Here is a 21,237-nt window from a genome sequence, read left to right on the forward strand (position 1 = left end):
TCCCTCTCCCCTCCCTCTCCTCTCCCTCCCTCTCTCCCTTTCCCCTCCCTCCACCCCCTCCCTCTCTCTCCCCTCCCTCCCTCCCTCCCTCCCCTCCCCTCCTCCCCTCTCCTCCCTCTGTCCCTCCCTCCCTCCCTCCCTCCCCCCCTCTCCTCTCTCTCCCCCCCTCTCTCCTCTCCCTCCCCTCTCCCTCCTCTCCCTCCCCTCTCCCTCCCCTCCCCTCTCCCTCTCTCTCCCCCATCTCTCCCTCTCTCCCCTCCCTCCCTCTCCCTCTCCCCCCTCCCTCTCCCCTCCCCCCTCCCTCTCCCCTCCCCCCCTCTCTCCCCCCCTCTCCTCCCTCCCTCCCTCTCTCTCCCCTCCCCCCCTCCCTACCTCCCCTCCCCCCCTCTCCTCCCTCCCCTCCCCCCCTCTCCTCCCTCCCTCTCCCCATCTCTCCCTCTCTCAAATTCAAATTCAAATTCAAATGGCTTTATTGGCATCAGCCCAACATTTCCCACACGATGTACAGAACAGAACACATAAGACCTGGTTACCATGGTGTGGAGGCCCGATCGGGGACAAGGCGGAGAAGGGGGACTTCTGAGGGAAAGGAGCGGATTGGACGGCCCAGGCACTGATAACGGCGGACCAACGCGGTCACGTGAATTCCACATTTCTGTTATTTTTTATTCCACATTTCTGTTATTTTTTATTCCACATTTCTGTTATTTTTTATTCCACATTTCTGTTATTTTTTATTCCACATTTCTGTTATTTTTTATTCCACATTTCTGCTATTTTTTATTCCACATTTCTGTTATTTTTTATTCCACATTTCTGTTATTTTTTTCTTTCAGGTGTTCCTAATTTTTTGGCCGCTTAATTTTATTCCTCTTTTTGAAAAAGGAATAATTTTTTTGTTCTGGACTATTGAGATGTGCCCTGACAAATAATAAATAAATAGTAAATTAAATTTAAGTTATAAGAAGTAAAAAAAAGAATTTTTTGTTCACCTATTTTACTCTCTCTCTCTCTCTCTCTCTCACAGTATTTTCAGTATTTTTCCCTCTTTGATCTTCCCTTCACTCTCTGCCTCATCTCAGATCACACAGTTTTACAGAGGATCTATAATGAACCCCAAACCCAGGATAGAGGGGCTGAGTGAATGTGGTCTGGACTCTGTGCAGGAGGGTCATTGTGTCAGAGACGCTGTAGAAGGACAGAGTTCCTGCCCTGTGATCCAGGTACACTCCTATTCTGGAGGAGGAGGGACCAGGGATTTTAGTGGGAACATTATTGTGACTGAAAGAGTAACTGGAGGGAGAGCAGAACAAACTCCAGGACTTGTTATTATATCCCATTATACAGTCATAACCCCCCCCTTTCCTGCTGATCTCTTTATATGACACTGCTATATAAACCCCATCCTGCCCACTCCACTCAGCCTCCCAGTAACAGCGTCCAGACACACCCTCTCTGCACAACACTTGCTCCCAGTGCTCAAATCTCTCTGGATGATCAGGATATGACTGGTTCTCTCTCACAAGGGTCACCTCTCTGTTCCCCTCAGACAGACGGAGGTTTCTGTGCGCTGTGTTGGGGTCCAGTGTGAGCTGACAGCCATCTGATGGAGGAGAAGAGAGGAGAGCTCCACTCACATATTTTACACATCATACATATTTTACACGTCTTTCATATTTTATGTGTTTAAATCTCATATTTTCTTTATTGTTCTCATTTTTAAGATGTTTATAAGCTTTTTAAACTTGCTTGTGTCTTCTGAAAGTTACTTTTCACTGATTTTTACCCTTGGATTGGATTTTCAACCTTTCCCCTTCCTCCCCCTCCCCTCCTCTCCCTCTCTCCCTCTCTCCCTCTCTCCCCCCCTCCCCCCTCCCTCTTTCTCTCCCTCTCCCTCACTCCCTCCTCCCTCCCTCCCTCTCCCCCCCTCCCCCCCTCCCTCTTTCTCTCCCTCTCCTCTCCCTCCCTCTCCCCCTCTACCTCCCTCCCTCTCTAACCATAACCATCCCTCTCCTCTCCCCCTCCCTCCCTCCCTCCCTCCCTCCCTCCTCTCTCTCTCTCTCCTCCCTCCCCTCTCCCCTCTCCCCTCCCCTCCCTCTTTCTCTCCCTCACTCCCCCTCTCTATCCCTCCCTCTCCCCCTCTCTCCTGTCCCTCCCTCTCCCTCTCCCTCTCCCCCTTTCCCCTCTCTCACCCCCCTCTCCCTCTTCCCTCCCTCCCTCCCCTCTCCCACCTCCCCCCCCCTCTCCCTGCTCCCTCCTCCTCCTCTCCCTCCCTCCCTCCCTCTCCGCCCTCTCCCCTGCCTCTCCCCCTCCCTATTTCTCTCCCTCTCTCTCCCTCCCTCTCTCTCCCCCTCTCCCTCCCCCCTCACCCTCCCCTCCCCCTCTCTCCCTCCCTCCCCATCTCCCTCACCCTCCCTCCCCCTCTCCCCTCTCCTCTCCCTCTCCTCCTTTCCCCCGCTCCTCTCCTCCCTCCCCCCCTCTCCCCTCCCTCCCTCTCCTCCCCCTCTCCCCCCCTCCCTCCCTGCCTCCCTCCCTCCCTCTCCTCCCCCTCTCCTCCCCCCCTCTCCCTAACCATAACCCTAACCCTGTCTCCCCTCCCCCCTCCCTCTTTCTCTCCCTCTCTCTCCCTCCCTCCCTGCCTCCCTCCCTCCCTCTCCTCCCCCTCCTCCCCCCCCTCCCTAACCATAACCCTAACCCTGTCTCCCCTCCCCCCTCCCTCTTTCTCTCCCTCTCTCCTCCCTCCCTCTCCTCTCCCCCTCCCTCTTTCTCACCCTCTCTCTCCCTCTCTCTCTCTCTTTCCCTCCCTCTCCCTCTCCCCCACTCCTCCCCTCCCCTCCCTCCCCCTCTCCTCCCCTCCCCTCCCTCCCCTCTCCCCCCCCTCTCCCTAACCATAACCCTAACCCTGTCTCCCCTCCCCCCTCCCTCTTTCTCTCCCTCCCTCCCTGCCTCCCTCCCTCCCTCTCCTCTCCTCCCCCTCTCCCCCCCCTCCCTAACCAATAACCCTAACCCTGTCTCCCCTCCCCCCTCCCTCTTTCACTCTCTCTCCCTCCCCTCCCTCCCTCTCCCCCCTCCCTCTTTCTCTCCACCTCTCTCCCTCTCTCTCTCTCTTCCACCCCTCCCTCTCCCCTCTCCTCCTCCCCTCCCCCTCCCCTCCCCCTCTCCCTCCCTCCCCTCCTCCCCCCCTCTCCCCCTCCCCCTCTCCCTCCCTCCCCCTCTCCCCCCTCACCCCCTCCCCCCTCTCTCACCCCTCCCCCCCCTCTCCCTCTCCCTCCCCTCCCCCCCTCTCCCCGCCCCTCCCCATCTTCCTCTCCCCTCCCTCCCCCCCTCTCCTCCCACCCTCCCCCTCCCCTCTCACTCCCCCTCCCCATCTCCCTCTCCCCCTCCCCTCCCTCCTCCCTCCTCTCTCCCTCCCTCCCTCCCCTCTCCACCCTCCCCTCCCTCTTCTCTCCTCTCTCTCCCTCTCTCTCTCTCTTTCCCCCTCCCTCTCCCTCTCCTCCCCTCCCCTCCCTCCCCCTCTCCCCCCTCCCCCTCTCCCTCCCTCCCCTCCCCTCCCTCCCTCCCTCCCCCTCTCCCCCTCCCCCTCTCCCTCCCTCCCTCTCCTCCCCTCCCCCTCATCCTATCCCCCCTCTCCCCTCCCCCCTCCCTCCCTCCCTCCTCCTCTCCTCTCCCCCCTCCCTCCCTCCCTCTCCTCTCATCTCCCTCCCCCCCCCTCTCTCTCCCTCCCTCACCCTCTCCCCCTCCCTCCCTCTCTCTCTCTCATCCCCTCTCCCTCCCTCCCTCTCCCCTCTCCCCCCACTCTCCCCTCCCCTCCCCCTCTCTCCCTCCCCTCTCCATCTCTCTCCCTCCCTCTCTCCCCCTCTCCCTCTCCCCCCCCTCCCCCTCTCCCTCTCCTCCCCTCCCCTCCCTCTCTCCCCCTCTCCCCTTCCTTCCTCTCCCCCTCCCTCCTCCCTCTTTCTCTCCCTCTCTCTCCCCTTCTCCCTCCCCTCTCCCCTCCCTCCCTCCCCTCTCCCCCCCTCCCTCCCTCCCCTCTCCCCTCCCTCCCCCTCTCCCCTATCCCCCCTCTCCCTCCCTCTCCCCCTCTCTCCCCCTCTCCCTCCCTCCCTAACCATAACCCTCCCTCTCTCTCCCTCCCTCCCCCTCTCCCTCCCTCCCTCTCTCCCCCTCTCCCTCCCTCCCCCCATCCCTCCCTCCCTCTCTCCCCCTCTCCCTCCCTCCCCCCATCTCCCTCCCTCTCTCCCTCTCCCCTCCCACCCCCTCCCTCCCTCCCTCTCACTCTCTCTCCCCCTCCCTCTTTCTCTCCCCCTCTCCCTCCCTCCCTCTCCCTCCCCCTCCCCCTCTCCCTCCCTCCCTCCCTAACCATAACCCTCCCTCTCCTCTCCCCCTCTCCTCCCTCCCTCCCTCTCCCCTCCCCCTCTCTCTCTCCCCTCTCCTCTCCCTCTCTCCCAGTCAGCCAATTTTCAATGTATTCATTTTTGTTTTTGTTATCTATTATTTTTAGTTGTGTTTTTGAAAGAGTATGGATGGTGTTGTTTTGAAGATGGTATGTTTCTTTTCTGTGTTTCAGGGGGTCTGTCTCGGGGCGGAGGCAGTTACTCATGAATGCTCTGTGCTGGTTTGATTCAGGATCAGCCTGGGCTAGATGAGCCTGGAAGTTAATAGCCCTTTTGATCATGGGGAGGGACAGAGGGAATTTACCCAGCTCTGCTCTGCATGCATGGTTTGGGTTATTTCTATGGACCTTAAGGATGTCTTTACAGAATTCAAGATGAAGTTTTTCTATGGGAGCTTTGTCCCAAGATGCAGGTTTTTGGTTAAGTAATGGGCCCCACACCTCACTCCCATAGAGAAGAATGGGTTCAATTACACAGCTGAACATTTTAAGCCAAATTTTAATTGGTGGATGGAATTTGTTCAGTGATCTTCTGATGCTATAGTAGGCCCTGCATGCTTTATCTGCCAATGCATTTATAGCTCTGTCAAACCTGCCAGAAGCACTGATTATTATGCCTAGATAATTGTACTCCATAGTGTGCTGCAATGTGGTCTCCCCCAGAGTAAACCGGTATCGGGATCCCTGTGATCTGGCCTTTTTTTGGAACACCATAATTTTAGTTTTTTCCAGGTTAATGGCCATTGCCCAATTTTGACAGTAGTTCTCGAGCAGTGATAGGTTCTGTTGTAACCCTTGTTCTGTAGGAGATACCAAGACTAGATCATCTGCATACATGAGGAACTTGATTTCTTTTCCTTGTAATTCTAGTCCAGGACTCGGAGATTGTTCGAGTGTAGTGGCCAGTTTGTTGATGTAAATATTGAACAGGGTGGGAGAGAGGCTGCAGCCCTGATGAACTCCTCTCCCTTGATTGAAATACTCTGTTTTGCTGTTTCCAATTTTCACAGAGCATTCATTTTCAGAATATTTGGATTTAATTAGGTCATATACTTTTCCACCTATGCCGCTTTGAAGGAGTTGAAAAAGTAATCCATTGTGCCAAATTGAATCAAAAGCCTTTTTTAGATCTACAAAGCAGGCAAATATCTTTCCTTTGTTTTTTGTGTGGACATGATTCTTAATAAGTGTGTGTAGAGTGTAAATGTGGTCTGATGTTTGGTGTTTGGGTAAGAAGCCGATCTGACTTTTTGATAGTGCATTGCGTTCAATTAGGTATGTCGATAATCTAGAATTTAATATGCTACAGAAGACCTTTCCAAGGTTACTATTAACACAGATCCCTCCTGTAATTGCTGGGGTCAAGTTTGTCTCCGCTTTTAAAAATGGGAGTTATGAGACCTTTATTCCAAATCACAGGGAAGCTTCCAGTTTTCAGCACTAGGTTGAAGAGCTTTAGGATAGCAAATTGAAGTTTAGGACCTGTGTTTCAGCATTTCTGAATTGATGCTGTCAATTCCACAGGCCTTTCCATTTTTTAGAGCTTTGAGTTTTTGTTGTAGTTCTTGAATGCTAATGAGATAGTCAAGAGCACATTGATTATCTTTTATTGTGGTTTCCAATATTTTTAGTTTTTCAATGGTTAAGGTCTGATTAGAAGTTAAACCTTGGCTCTCTGGATTCTTATAAAGTATTCAAAGTATTTTTTCCAGATATTGCCATTTTTAATTGGACTAGTCTCTGTTTGGGGAGTTGTATTCATTTTTTTCCATAGCTGCCAGAAGGAATTTTGATTTACAGCCTTTTCAATTTGGTTAGTTCACTCTCCATATATTGTGATTTTTTCACATTGAGTTGTTTTTTATATTGTTTTAGAGCCTGAAAGTATTTGAGGCGTCCCACTTGGTCATTGGGGTTTCTATGTTTTTTGTTTGACAGCTTTCTTAAGTTCTTTTTTGATGAAGCACATTCTCTGTCAAACCATTTCTCTTTTTGCTTTGTGCTTGTTTTTCTACTTCTTGACATTTTTAGTTTAGATTTCTTTGCCAATTGTATAAATATGTTGTTCAAATCATGTGTGGCCAAATTCAGGCTGATATTGTGTGGTCAGAAATGTATCCACCATGTAATGAATTTCATCACAGCATAATCACATGTCTCTCTCTCTCTCCCCCTCCCATCTCTCTCCATCTCCCCTCTCCCCTCCCTCCCTCCCTCCCTCCCTCCCTCCCCCTCTCTCTCTCTCCCCCTCCGTCCCGCTCTCCCCTCCCCCCCTCCCCTCTCTTCCTCTTCCCTCCCCCTCTCTTTCCCCCTCCCCCTTTCCCCCTCTCCTCCCTCTCTCTCCCTCTCCCCCTCCCTCCTCTCCCCTCCCTCTCTCCCTTCCGCTTTCTCTCCCTCCCTGCCTCCCTCCCTCCCTCTCTCTCTCCCTTTTTTCCCTCCCACTGTCTCTCTCTCTCCCTCTCCCCTCTCCCCCTCCCCCTCTCTCGCCTCCCTTTCTCCCTCTTTCCCTCCCACTGTCTCTCTCTCCCTCCCCCTCTCCCCTCCCCCTTTTCCCTCCCACTGTCTCTCTCTCCCTCCCCTCTCTCCTCCCTCCCTCCCTCTCTCTCCCTCCCCTCCATCCCTCCCCCTCTCCCTCCCTCTCTCCCCCCCTCCCCTCCCGACCCCTTCCCTCCCCCTCCCTCTGCCTCCCTCCCGTTCCCCCTCTCCCTCCCTCTTTCCCTCCCTCTCTCTCTCTCCCTCTCTCCCCCCCTCCCCTCCCCTCCCTTCCCTCTGCCTCCCCTCCCTCTCCTCCCTCTCTCTCCCTCGCCCTCTCCCTCCCTCCCCTCCTTCCCCCTCTCCCTCCCTCTCTCCTCCCTCTCTCTACCTCCCTCGCCCTCTCCCTCCCTCCCCCTCTCTCCCTCTTCCCTCCCTCCCTCTCTCTCTCCCTCTTTCCCTCCCACTGTCTCTCTCCCCTCTCCCCTCCCTCCCTCCTCCCTCCCCCTCCCTCTCTCCCCTCCCTCTCTCTCTCCACCTGCGTCCCTCTCTCCCCTCCCCTCCATCCCTCCCCCTCTCCCTCCCTCTCTCCCCCCTCCCCTCCCGACCCCTTCCCTCCCCCTCCCTCTGCCTCCCTCCCGTTCCCCCTCTCCCTCCCTCTTTCCCTCCCTCTCTCTCTCTCCCTCTCTCCCCCCCTCCCCTCCCCTCCCCTCCCTTCCCTCTGCCTCCCTCCCTCTCCTCCCTCTCTCTCCCTCGCCCTCTCCCTCCCTCCCCTCCTTCCCCCTCTCCCTCCCTCTCTCCTCCCTCTCTCTACCTCCCTCGCCCTCTCCCTCCCTCCCCCTCTCTCCCTCTTCCCTCCCTCCCTCTCTCTCTCCCTCTTTCCCTCCCACTGTCTCTCTCCCCTCTCCCCTCCCTCCCTCCCTCTCTCTCTCCACCTGCGTCCCTCTCTCCCTCCCCCCCTCTCCCCTCTCTCCCCTCCCCCTCTCTCTTTCCCCCTCCTCCTTTCCCCCTCCCCCTCTCCTCCCTCTCTCTCCCTCTCCCCTCCCTCCTCCTCTCCCCTCCCTCTCTCCCTTCCGCTTTCTCTCCCTCCCTGCCTCCCTCCCTCCCTCTCTCTCTCCCTTTTTCCCTCCCACTGTCTCTCTCTCCCTCTCCCCTCCCCCTCTCTCGCCTCCCTTTCTCCCTCTTTCCCTCCCACTGTCTCTCTCTCCCTCCCCCTCTCCCCTCCCCCTCCCTCTTTCCCTCCCACTGTCTCTCTCTCCCTCCCCCTCTCTCCTCCCTCCCTCTCTCCCTCCCCTCCATCACTCCCCCTCCCCCTCTCCCTCCCTCTGCCTCCCACTGTCTCTCTCTCCCTCCCACTCTCCCCTACCCCTCCCTCTTTCCCTCCCACTTTCCCTCCCACTGTCTCTCTCCCTCCCCCTCTCCCCTCCCCCACTCTCTTCCCTCCCTCCCTCCCTCTCTCTCTCTCCCCCCTCCCCTCTCTCTGCCTCCCTCCCTCTCTCCTCCCTCTCTCCCTCGCCCTCTCCCTCCTCCCCTCCCTCCCTACCTCTCTCCTCCCTCTCTCTACCTCCCTCTCACTCCCTCCCTCCCCCTCTCCTTCCGCTTCCCCCTCCACCTCTCTCCTCCCTCCCTCCCTCTCACCTTCCCTCCCTAATTAAAGAATTCAGGGTGTAGTTATTCATTGTATTAAATTTTTTATTCAGAATTAATTAATTTCCCCTCCCCTCCCTCTTTCTCAAGATTCAAATGAGCTTTATTTGCCTGACAAGTGAATTGTGTATTAAAGCATTGACAATAACAACATTACAGTCAAAAAAACAACAACCCCCCCAGCATAACACACACATAGTAAACAACAACAACCCTTCCCCATATATGCATGTATATCTTTCTCTCTCTATCCCTCCTCTCTATCCTCCCTCTTTCTCCCTCTCCCCATCTCTCCCTCTCTCAAATTCAAATTCAAATGGCTTTATTGGCATCAGCCCAACATTTCCCACACGATGTACAGAACAGAACCCATAAGACCTGGTTACCATGGTGTGGAGGCCCGATCGGGGACAAGGCGGAGAAGGGGGACTTCTGAGGGAAAGGAGCGGATTGGACGGCCCAGGCACTGATAACGGCGGACGAACGCGGTCACGTGAATTCCACATTTCTGTTATTTTTTATTCCACATTTCTGTTATTTTTTATTCCACATTTCTGTTATTTTTTATTCCACATTTCTGTTATTTTTTATTCCACATTTCTGTTATTTTTTATTCCACATTTCTGTTATTTTTTATTCCACATTTCTGTTATTTTTTATTCCACATTTCTGTTATTTACATTTTTTCTTTTTTTCTTTTCTTTCCGGTGTTCCTAATTTTTTGGCCGCTTAATTTTATTCCTCTTTTTGAAAAAAGACTAATTTTTTGTTCTGGACTATTGAGATGTGCCCTGAAGGCACTTATAAAAAATAAAAAAAAGAATTTTCTGTTCACCTATTTTACTCTCGCTCTCGCTCTCGCTCTCGCTCTCACTCTCTCTCTCTCTCTCTCTCTCTGTCTCTCTCTCAGTATTTTCAGGATGTTTCCCTCTCTTTGATCTTCCCTTCACTCTCTGCCTCATCCCAGATCACACAGTTTTAAAGAGGATCCAAACCAAACCCTAAACCCAGGATAGAGGGGCTGAGTGAATGTGGTCTGGACTCTGTGCAGGAGGGTCATTGTGTCAGAGACGCTGTAGAAGGACAGAGTTCCTGCCCTGTGATCCAGGTACACTCCTATTCTGGAGGAGGAGGGAACAGGGATTTTAGTGTCAACATTATTGTGCCTGAAAGAGTAACTGGAGAGAGAGCAGAACAAACTCCAGGACTTGTTATTACATCCCATTTCAATGTCATCACCCTCCCCTTTCCTGCTGATCTCTTTATATGACACTGCTATAGAAACCCCACCCCCACTCCTCTCAGCCTCCCAGTAACTGCGTCCAGACACACCCTCTCTGCACAACACTTGGGCCCAGAGCTCAAATCTCTCTGGATGATCAGGATATGACTGGTTCTCTCTCACACAGGTCACCTCTCTGTTCCCCTCAGACAGACGGAGGTTTCTCTGCGCTGTGTTGGGGTCCAGTGTGAGCTGACAGCCATCTGATGGAGAAGAGAGGAGAGCTCCACTCACATATTTTACACATCATACATATTTTACACATCTTTCATATTTTATGTGTTTAAATCTCATATTTTCTTTATTGTTCTCATTTTTAAGATGTTTAAAGCTTTTTAAACTTGCTTGTGTCTTCTGAAAGTTACTTTTCACTTATTTTTACCCTTGTATTGGATTTTCAACCTCTCCCCTTCATCCCCCTCTCCACTCCCTCCCGCCCCCTCTCCCTCTCCTCTCCCTTCCTCCCTCTCTCCCCCTCTCCCTCTTGCTCTCCCTCCCTCCCTCCCTCGCTCTCTCTCTCCTCCCTCCCTCTCTCCCTCTCCTCCTCCTCCCTCCCTCTCTCCTCTCCTCTCCCCTCCCCCTCCCCCTCTCCCTCTCTCTCCCCCTCCCCCTCCCCCCTCCCTCTCTCTCCCCCCTCCCTCTCCCCCCTCCCTCTCTCTCTCCCCTCCCTCTCCCCCTCCCCCTCTCCCTCTTTCTCTCCCCTCCCTCTCCCCCTCCCCCTCTCCCCTCCCTCTCTTTCTCTCTCTCTCCCTCCCTCTCCCCTCCCTCTCCCCCCTCGACCACCCTCCCCCCCTCCCTCCCTCTCTCCCCTCCCTCCCTCTCCTCTCCCTCCCCCTCTCCCTCTTTCTCTCCCCTCCCTCTCCCCCCCTCTCTTTCTCTCTCCCTCCCTCTCCCCTCCCTCTCCCCCCTCGACCACCCTCCCCCCTCCCTCTCTCTCCCTCCCTCTCTCTCTCCCACTCCCCCTCCCCCTCCCCCTCCCCTCCGTCTCTCCCCTCCCTCCCTCTCCTCTCCTCTCCCTCCCCTCCCTCTCCCCATCCCCCTCTCCTCCTCTCCGCCCTCTCCCTCTCCCCCTCTCCCCTCCCTTCCTCTCCCTCTCCCCCTCTCTCCCTCTCCTCCTCCCTACCCTCCCTCACTCCCTCTCCCTCCCTCTCTCTCTCTCTCTCTCCTCCCTCCCTCTCTCCCTCCCCCTCCCCTCCCTCTCCCCATCCCCCTCCCTCTCCCCCTCCCTCCCCCTCTCCCTCCCCCTCTTCCTCTCCTCTCCGTCTCTCCCCCTCTCCCTCTCCTCTCCCTTCCTCCCTCTCTCCCCCTCTCCCTCTTGCTCTCCCTCCCTCCCTCCCTCGCTCTCTCTCTCCTCCCTCCCTCTCTCCCTCTCCTCCTCCCTCCCTCTCTCCCTCTCCTCTCCCCTCCCTCTCTCTCCTCCTCCTCCTCCCCCCTCCCTCTCTCTCTCCCTCCCTCCCTCTCCCCCTCTCCCTCTTTCTCTTCCCCTCCCTCTCCCCCTCTCCCTCTTTCTCTCCCCTCCCTCTCCCCCCCTCCCCTCCATCTCTCCCTCTCCCCTCCCTCTCTCTCCCCTCCCTCTCTCTCTCCATCTCCCCCTCCCTTCCTCTCCCCTCCCTCTCCCCCACTCCCCCTCCCCTACCTCTCCCTCTCCCTCTCCCACTCCCCCTCCCCCTCCCCTCCGTCTCTCCCTCCCTCTCTCCCCTCCCTCCCTCTCCCTCCTCTCCCTCTCTCTCCCTCCCCTCCCTCTCCCCATCCCCCTCTCCTCCTCTCCCTCTCCCACTCTCCCCTCCCTTCCTCTCCCTCTCCCCCTCTCTCCCTCTCCTCCCTCTCCCTGCCTCTCTCCCTCTCCTCCTCTCCCCTCCCTCCCTCACTCCCTCCTCTCCCCTCCCTCCCTCCCTCCCTCTCTCTCTCTCTCCTCCCCTCTCTCTCTCTCTCCTCCCTCCCTCTCTCCCCTCCCATCCCTCTTTCCCTCCCTCTCCCCCTCCCTCCCCTCCCTCTCCCCCTCCCTCCCCTCCCTCTCCCCCTCCCTCCCCTCCCTCTCCCCCTCCCTGTCCTCTCCCTCTCTCTCTCCCCCCTCCCTCACTCCCTCCCTCCTCACTCTCCCATCCCTCTCCCTCTCCCTACCTCCCTCTCTCCCTCTCCACTCCCTTTCCCCCTCTCCCCCCTTCGTCCCACTCTCTCCCCTCCTCTCCCTCCATCCATCTCTCCCCTCCTCCCCCTCCCCCTCCCCCTCTCCCTTCCCTCCGTCCCCCTCTCCCTACCTCACTCTCTCCCTCAACCCTCCATCTCCCTCTCTCCCCCCTCCCTCTCCCCCTCCCTCCCCTCCCTCTCCCCCTCCCTCCCCTCCCTTCCTCCCTCTCTCTCCCTCCCTCCCTCTCCAATCCCTACCTCCCTCTCCCTTCCCTACCTCTCTCTCCCCCACTCCCTCTCCCCCTCCCCCACTCCCTCTCCCCCTCCCCTCCCCTCCGTCTCTCCCCTCCCTCTCTCTCTCCCCTCCCTTCCTCTCCCCTCCCTCTCTCCCCCTCCCTCCCTCTCTCCCTCTCTCCCTCTCTCCTCCTCCTCCCTCCCTCCCTCTCCCCCTCTCCCCCCCCTCTCCCCCTCTCCCCCTCCCTCCCTCTCCCCTCCCTCTTTCTCTCCCTCCCTCTCCCCATCCCTCTCCCTCTTTCTCTCCCTCCCTCTCCCCATCCCTCTCCCTCTCCCTCTCCCTCCCTCTCCCTCTCCCCATCCCTCTCCCCTCCCTCTTTCTCTCCCTCCTTCTCCTCTCCCTCCCCCCCCCTCCCTCCCTCCCCCCCTCTCCCCTCCCTCTTTCTCTCCGTCCCTCTCCCCATTCCTCTCCCTCTCCCCCTCTCCTCCTCTCCCCATCTCTCCGCTCCCTCTCTCTCCCCTCCCTTTCTCTCCTCTCCCCTCCCCCCCCTCCCTTTCTCTCCTCTCCCCTCCCCCCCCTCCCTACCTCCCTCTCCCCTCCCTATCTCTCCCTCTCCCTCTCTCCCCTCCATTCCTCTCTCTCTCCCTCTCCCCATCCTCTCTCTCTCCCTCTCCCCCCTCCAAAACCTCCCTCCCCCACTCCCTCCCTCTCTCCCTCCCTCTCTCTCTGCCCTCCTATCCCGCCCTCCATCCCTCTCTGCCCTCCTATCCCGCCCTCCATCCCTCTCTCCCCTCCCTCCCCCCTCCCTCTCTCCTCTCCCCTCCCCTCCCACCCTCCCTCCATCTCCTCTCCCCTCCCACCCTCCCTCCATCTCCTCTTCTTCCCTCCATCCCTCTCCCCTTCCTCTCTCCCTCCCTCTATCTCCTACTCTTCCTCACTCCCCCCTCCCCCTCTCTCCCTCCCTCCAACCCTCTCCTCTTCCTCCCTCCCCCTTTCCTCTCCCCTCCCCTCCCCTTCCCTCCCCCTCCCTCTCCCCCCTCTACCCTCTCCCTCCCTCTCACTCTCCCCTCCCTACCTCACTCTCCCCTCTCCCCTCCCTCCATCACCTCCTCTTCCTCCCTCCCTCCCTCCCCCCTCCCCCCATCTCCTCCTCTTCCTCCCTCCCTCCCCCCTCCCCCTCTCTCCCCCTCTTCCTCCCTCCCTCCCCCCTCCCCCTCTCTCCCCCTCTTCCTCCCTCCCTCCCCCCTCCCCCTCTCTCCCCCTCTTCCTCCCTCCCTCCCCCCTCCCCCTCTCTCCCTACCTCCCTCTCCCCTCCCTTCCTCTCTTTAAGGCTTAATTACAGACTCACATTGTAAGAAGTCCTGTCTGGTCTGGGGCTCTAGAACAGAGACTTCTTCCACTGTGGAGAGAGAGATCACAAGATAAAAAGATGAACCTTTTTCTGAGATCCTAGAGAAATTGAATGCTTGTTTCAATCTGCAAGTAAATGACAACTGATGTCACCCAGAATACAGTATCAGAATGGGTCTCAAATGTTACACTAAAACAGAGCAGAGAGAGGAGACAGGATGGTTTCACCATAACACTACTGAGGAATTTGACTTGTGTTCTCTCCTCTCATCTCTATGCAGTATCTTGCATCCTAGTAAACAAAGACATACTGGTCATACTGTATTTTGTTCTCTCAAGATTAAACAACATTGAAAACATTTAGGGTTATGCCCTAGCCAGAAGAACTGCCCCTAACATACTGGGTACTTTTATAGATTTCATCCCTATTCACACTGAACACCTCTGTGATATTCTGGATCATCTGGAGCTTGTGAGCACTTGAAATGTCCCTCCACACTGTAATATATAAACCTTTATGTGACTAGGAAGTCACATTGAGATTAAAACCTCTTTTACAAATGAGACCGAGCCAAGACAGGGTCAAACAGCAGCATAAGATTACAGAATCACAATCACGGATCCTTTACAATAATATACATAATTATTTAGGTATATACAGAACAAAGTGCATTACAATACATACAATATGACAGAACATAACACAGGGAAACAGTGAATTAAACATATCCATGCAACTTAAAGCAGTAGCATCTTAACATGAGAACATGCATTATTCTCAAATTAAAATCGTTTAATGAAATAAGAGAATCAAGTTTGAGTTTGGCCTGAAGCTCGTTCCAGGACCAAGGAATATATAACCTGTGAGACAGACTGAAATGTCACTCACCCCTCTCATTAATAATATATAACCTGTGAGACAGACTGAAATGTCACTCACCCCTCTCATTAATAATATATAACCTGTGAGACAGACTGAAATGTCACACACCCCTCTCATTAATAATATATAACCTGTGAGACAGACTGAAATGTCACTCACCCCTCTCATTAATAATATATAACCTGTGAGACAGACTGAAATGTCACTCACCACTCTCATTAATAATAAACACCAAACAAAAAGTTCGGAAATTTGTGTTTGGTAGATTATTTCTCTGTTGTAACAATGCTTCTTGGCAACACATTTTATTCCGTTGGAAAGCCTGTTTATTTCCCTTTTAAATGGTGCATTTGTAAGGAACATGCATTTGTGGGATGAGCAGCACAGCTGAGTATGTGGGTTGCGCTCATGTCAAATGTGCCAAATCTCATGAAATGGGCGATGTCAGAGACAGACCTTGAAGTGGGCGTCCCAAGAAGACCGGTTCCTCACCCTTTCAGCACTTAGGAACCGTAGGCTGTCTTCTACAGATTTGCAGTCAAGGTTTGCAGGACGATAAGGCACACGGCTTTCGGCCCAGACAATCCGGAACAGACTGTACGCAGCCAATCTCCGGCTCATAGGGCTGCCAGGAGGCCTGCCATGACTGCCCTTCACCGTCAGGCCCGTTTGCACTGGTGTCAGCAACACCTGCACTGGAACCTGAACATGTGGAGGAACGCTATGTTCAGCCATGAGGCCAGATTCTGCCTACGGAAGTTGGATCGTAGGGTCAAAGTGTGGAGAAGACGGGGAGAACGCTATGCTGATTGCTGCACCGATAGAGGAACACCTTTTGGTGGAGGCAGTGTGATGGTGTGGGGCGGCATCTCCATCACTGGAAAAACCAGGCTTGTCATCATTGGAGGCAATCTCAATGCAGAGAGATATCGAGATGAGATTCTGCAACCAGTGGCAATCCCATATCTCCACAGTCTGGGACCGAACTCCATCCTCCAAGATGACAACGCTCGCCCCCACAGAGCGGGGTTTATCAGAGACTACCTCCAGAATTAGGGAGTAGAGAGAATGGAATGGCCTGCCAACAGTCCTGACCCAACTGAACACTTGTGGGATCAGCTGGGGCGTGCTGTTGGTGCTAGAGTAACCAACACAACCACGTTGGCTGACTTGTGACAAATCCTGGTTGAGGAGTGGAATGCCATCCCACAGCAGTGTGGGACCAGGCTGGTGACCAGCATGAGGAGGTGCCAGGCTGTTGTGGCTGTGTATGGTTCTTCCACATGCTACTGAGGCCCTGTTTGTTAAATAAATAAATTGTAAAATCATCCAATCTGCCAAACAACACCAAACAAGAGTCAATAGCAACAGCAGAATAAGCTGTTTGCCATTGGCAGTGAAGATTTGGCAAATTTTACATGAGCACTACCCACATACTCAGCTGTGCTGCTCATCCCACAAATGCATGTTCCTTACAAATGGGGCACCATTTAAAAGGGAAATAAACAGGCTTTCCAACGGTATAAAATGTGTTGCCAAGAAGCATTGTTACAACAGAGAAATAATCTACCAAACACAAATTTCCAAACTCTTTGTTCGATGTTTATATAACCTGCGAAGCAGACTGAAATAAACACAGCAGATGTCACAATTACAAGCAATACAGACAGCATATATGGTTAATAATTACCATTCACCTCTGCCAGACCATATTTAACAAAAAAAGAGCTATTCTCTATTTGTGATAAAACATGATTTTTGAAAATCGATCAATCAGACATGGGTGGAATAAATCATGTTAATCTTGTACAAATATTAATTAAATAAGGTTTTCATCACAATTGATGTTTATTGCTTTGAACTGAACAAATTGGAAAACTCATTTTACAAAGTATTTCATGGAAATGATAAACGAGCGTCAGCAAATATTCATACAGGCCTACCCAATAAAGTGATCACTGAGTGTATGTAATATAAATGTGAAGGGGGGTGCAGTGTGCACTAAATTAAATTCTGTTCTTTTAAATGAGGCCAGGCCAATGTGTCTCAGGTTGAAAAAAATATTTCAATGTATCATTTTTCTTTTAATAAACATTGAAAACAGGTCCCACAGACCCAAACACCGCACAATGGTTAATAATACATAACGTGTGTAAGTTCCTTTCATGTTGTAAGAGTGAATCTTAGGCAGATCACCTCACCAGTGTGTTGTGTGCAGTGACTAAACACACTTTCTGCAGCAGGGTTTGTCCACCAACCTCTTCCACAAACTTTGAACTCCGCCTTGAAAACATCCTCCAGTCGCTCTTTCAGTTCAGAGACAGATTTCCTCACAGCCTCAAAAGAGACGTTTGGACTGACAGTGATGCTGGGTAAGTCTCCAGGTCCAGGAGGGGCACAGAGGGACTGACAGCTCTGCAGACAGACAGACAGAAAGAGACAGACAGTGAATGCAGATTCCTGTGCAGATACCAGGAGCAGATCTTTGTAAAAGAGGAACACACCTCACCATGTATGTACAGTGTACACAGTGCAGACTGTCAGAGAGCCAGTGATGTTACCTGGAGGAAATGGATGTGATCCTCTGTGTGTGAAAGCTGCTCCAGCTCAGCCTCTCTCCTCCTCAGCTCAGCAATCTCCTGCTCCAGTCGCTCCAGGAGTCCTTCAGCCCGACTCACTTCAGCCTTCTCCTCATCTCTGATCAGCTCCTTCACCTCAGAGCGCCTTCTCTCAATGGAGCGGATCAGCTCAGTAAAGATCCTCTCACTGTCCTCCACTGCTGTCTGTGCAGAGCGCTGTTAGGAGAAACAGAAGGAGGAGGGTTGTACATTTTAACTAGGCCTTTCACTCAGCTCTTACTGGGACCCCAGACAGCCTGTTCCCCACAGTGTGGCTCAGTGGCATTGAGCCCCACAGGGCTGGAAAGTGGCACAACACTGGGCTCCTCACTGGCTGACTGGAGGAGAGCCCTGACTGAGCCCTGAAAGGGCTCTTCCATCAGCCAGCTGTTGTAAATGGCAAATGGCAGGCATTTATATAGCGCCTTTATCCAAAGCGCTGTACAATTGATGCTTCTCCATTCAACCATTCATACACACACTCACACACTGACGGCGATTGGCTGCCATGCAAGGCCCCGACCAGCTCGTCAGGAGCATTTGGGGGTTAGGTGTCTTGCTCAGGGACACTTCGACACTGCCCAGGCGGGGGATTGAACCAGCAACCCTCCGACTGCCAGACGACTGCTCTTACTGCCTGAGCCATGTCGCCCATGTTGTCTTCTCCTCTGGTCAGTACCCACCTTGAGTGACTGCACAGCCTGTCTCAGATCCTGCAGCGCCTTCTCTCTCTCCTGGATTCTCTGCTGGAACTTACTCTGTGTCACCCCCAGCTGCTTCTGTGAAGAAACACACACAATCCAGGTTTAAAAACACTGGTGAAGACACTCCAGCAAGCCCTAAGGAATCAGGGCCGTACATTTTGGGCCTCGGCCCAACAGAGGGTACTCACCCCACTGACACACACTCTTCCCACCCCGATGTTGCCACAACACCACCATCCATAATCACACACTATGTTCATAACATGGGACCTGTTTCAATTCTACTGAAACACATTATTCTCACCCCACTGACGCACACTATTCCCACCCCGATGTTGCCACAACACCACCATCCATAATCACACACTATGTTCATAACATGGGACCTGTTTCAATTCTACTGAAACACATTATTCTCACCTCACTGACACACACTATTCCCACCCCGATGTTGCCACACCGCCACCATCCATAATCACACACTATGCTCATAACATGGGACCTGCTTCAATTCTACTGAAACACATTATTCCATGCACTGTCAGCAACCAACAGAGCAGATGGTCAAAATTAATGACTGACATGTTGATCCCAAACACAAAATTAAAAGCATAGACCTGAACCAAAATGTCAGCATAAGAGTTGTGCTGGCCTGGTACCTGTTTTACCTTTCTTTAGAAGTAATACAATTCTAGATCAGCAATCCGACTCTGACATGCTTGATACGTAAGCCCCCTGAATTTGGCGTTTCAAAACTGCCTCCTGTTTTCATGTTCTGTATCATTTTGTTACACTGCATATATTTTATAAATGAAACATAAAGTACAACTACTGAACTACGGTTTTAAGTTTTTGAGTACACTGAGAGAAAAAGAAACCGCAGTATTATATTATATTCAAAAACATGCACACATACAAACCTACCTTAAACACAAGGTCAGGGAGAAGAGGAGTAGTTTGCCTTTCATTGGAGACAGCTGTATTCGCCTATTCTAGCAGAGTTCATGCTGCGTTTTATTTCCCATTCAAAATTGATTGATTGATTTCAACTTTTGTTTTAACAGGGAAAACACACTGCGACATGCCCAAACAATAATACAATTTTAAACATCACATTTTTATAAAACTGGCAACAAAGAAAATGGTCTGACTAATCACTACCAAAACTATGCAAAACGTAACTACCTGCTTCAGAAATTAATATAATACATATTTGTAAGCTGTGCATGACGGAGATAACGTCGTTTGAATGATAATTAGACTAGCTTGCTTGCTCGCGAGTTCCGAGGGTCGTAGCTAATGATGAAATTACAACGTGAACGTGGCAACTGGAAAGTCCTACCTACCTTTTTAACCGATATATAACATAAAAAGTAAGTGTTGTTGTTTAATCGTGGTTTCATCATTTAAAACGTGCCTACCTGAGTGACGTTATTCACGAACTGGGGCTCGCGACGCGGTGCTTTTCATTACAAGTTGTACTCGGATTGTCGGAAGATGCGACGAAAGATTTAGACAAAACCAATTGGACGGGGGCGGGGGGTGGTTTGGAGAGCGTAATATTAGACATTATTGATAAGGTGTATTTTTTCGTGGATAATACGAAACAATTCCCTTTTTTAAATGGTAAAGAATTTCCATAACAAATAAATAAATTATAAATTCCATTAACACCAGCCAATAAAGGGCACGTCTGTGGTCACCTGATTCTGGGCACCCACTCCATGAAATACAACAAATGAATGCCTCTTTTGAACTTGACAGACAAGGAAACACGAAAAATAAACTAATGAATAAGGCATATGCAGTTGGAGTGCAGTGTAATGATTCAGCTGATTTCTCATTTTCACTGCTCAGGTATTTTCAGTATTTTTGGGTTTATGTTAAAAATGTATGTTTATGTTGCCAGTGAAGAGCTCCAGTCCTTACCTGTTTCTCAGTCCTTTCTGCTACCACTGAGACTGTATCATGGCCTCTGTGTTCATCCATCGCACACAGCATACAGATACACTGCTGATCGCTACGACAGAAAACCTCCAGCAGTTTGTCGTGATTAGAGCAGATCTTTTCCTGCAGGTTTTCAGTGGCTTTGACCAGTTTGTGTTTCTTAAGAGGAGGAGATTCATAGTGACGCTGGAGGTGAATTTCACAGTAAGATGCCAGACACACCAGACAGGACTTGATGGCTTTGCGCTTTCTCCCAGTACAGAAATCACACGCCACGTCTCCAGGTCCAGCGTAACAGTGAGCAGGAGGAGCAGCTTGGAGTCCTGTCTTCTTCAGTTTCTCCACCACTTCAGCCAGTATGGTGTTTCTGCCCAGAACAGGCCTTGGGGTGAAGGTCTGTCTGCACTGGGGACAGCTGTAGACACCAATATGATCATCCTGATCCCAGCAGCCCTTAATACAGCCCATACAGTAACTGTGTCCACAGTGAATAGTCACCGGATCCTTCAGGATATCCAGACAGATTGAACAGCTGAACTGGTCCTGATCCACCGAGATATTAGCCTCAGCCATTTCACTGCTCACACTGACAGAGACGGAGTTTGGCTGTGTTTTTCTGACAGAGACAGAGTTAAGTTTCGTTTCTCTGAAACTGCGTAACAGAGAGATTAGCAGTGACTTCCTGGTTCTGCCCACAGCTGCAGGAGGTGTGGTGTTGGATTGGGGCCAGGCTGAGCAGAGAGGGCGGATTCATGAGGAAATATTGAATCTTACGCTTCAAAGGGCAGATTTACTGAGGGTCTGTGTGAGTATTGTGAGCAGTAAAGACTTATATACACATGCATGGGATTTACTACGGGTGCATCTGATCTGAGTACCCAGTCAGAAACGCTGAGATAATAATATGAGGAGGTAAAATGGCTATATTTTATCATAATATAATTTGAGTTTCCAGGTATTTTGTCTGCATGAATTTGAGGATATCATGAATGGAAAGAGTGAGCTCTGTACAGAAAATGAAACAGCAGAGCAGGCTCATGTTTTATGTGAAATAGTTCTGATAGCTTCCCAGTTTTACTACTGCTAGTGCTACCAGTACCACAAACATATTTTGTGGATTCATCTGACACTATTCTTTGTATCTTGCCTATCTACGTGTAACACCCTGTCTCAAGTCGTCTCCGGCTAGCCACTTAAAGGCTACTCATTCTTTTGATATGTATGACCTTGAACTGTATTTAAACACACCGCACATGCTAGTTGGGGAGAGATATTCTTTGAACAGATTACCCGGATGCCCTGTGTTTGTCTCTCCCTTGCGAAATCTCTGAAGAGAAGTTGTCTGCATGTTCTTCATCATCCTGCATTTGATTCCATGGAGAAGGGCTAAATATCCTAACAGCCGACACGCATGGATTTGCTCCTACAGCCATGAAATGAAGGCTTTTTAACTTCTGTCAGAGATTTGAGTGGTGTGTATTTTTGGTTTGTTCATATGGACTAGTGCTCCACGTTACACACCTGAGCACCTCTCCAATTCACTTCAAGTAAGCCAAGGTTGCGTTCCTTTATTATTCTTGAA

The 21,237-nt window shown here is 52.2% G+C and overlaps 1 protein-coding gene across 3 annotated transcripts; it reads right to left on the bottom strand.

Annotated features, from left to right (window-relative positions):
• Nucleotides 1-984: 984 nt before the first annotated feature.
• On the bottom strand, nt 985-20,294 carry LOC133138108 (tripartite motif-containing protein 16-like). Of its 3 annotated transcripts, none has more exons than XM_061256574.1 (6): nt 19,638-20,294; nt 17,688-17,783; nt 16,948-17,181; nt 16,654-16,801; nt 13,502-13,588; nt 985-1,603 (listed from the first exon to the last, which is right to left on the bottom strand). In XM_061256574.1, exons 1-6 carry the CDS (start codon nt 20,226-20,228, stop codon nt 1,074-1,076), a joined length of 1,686 nt encoding a protein of 561 aa, XP_061112558.1. In that variant the 5' UTR covers nt 20,229-20,294; the 3' UTR covers nt 985-1,073. The 3 variants fall into 3 exon arrangements, with proteins under 3 accessions (XP_061112558.1, XP_061112557.1, XP_061112556.1); XM_061256573.1 differs by having other exon boundaries at nt 13,502-13,552; nt 16,645-16,801; XM_061256572.1 differs by lacking the exon at nt 985-1,603 and adding an exon at nt 8,574-9,994 and having other exon boundaries at nt 13,502-13,552; nt 16,645-16,801.
• Between the last annotated feature and the right edge of the window lie 943 nt (nt 20,295-21,237).

The sequence above is a fragment of the Conger conger genome, chromosome 10 (assembly GCF_963514075.1).
Source record: "Conger conger chromosome 10, fConCon1.1, whole genome shotgun sequence".
Taxonomy (NCBI): Eukaryota; Metazoa; Chordata; class Actinopteri; order Anguilliformes; family Congridae; genus Conger; species Conger conger.

Coding starts and splice junctions, on each gene's coding strand:
- LOC133138108 (XM_061256574.1), bottom strand. CDS start 20,228: ATGGCTGAGGCTAATATCTCGGTGGATCAGGACCAGTTCAGCTGTTCA. Junction 17,182..17,687: donor AGGCTGTGCAGTCACTCAAG/GTGGGTACTGAC, acceptor TTCTCCTAACAG/CGCTCTGCACAGACAGCAGT. Junction 13,589..16,653: donor CAAGGCGGAGTTCAAAGTTT/GTGGAAGAGGTT, acceptor TCTCAGAAAAAG/GTTCATCTTTTTATCTTGTG.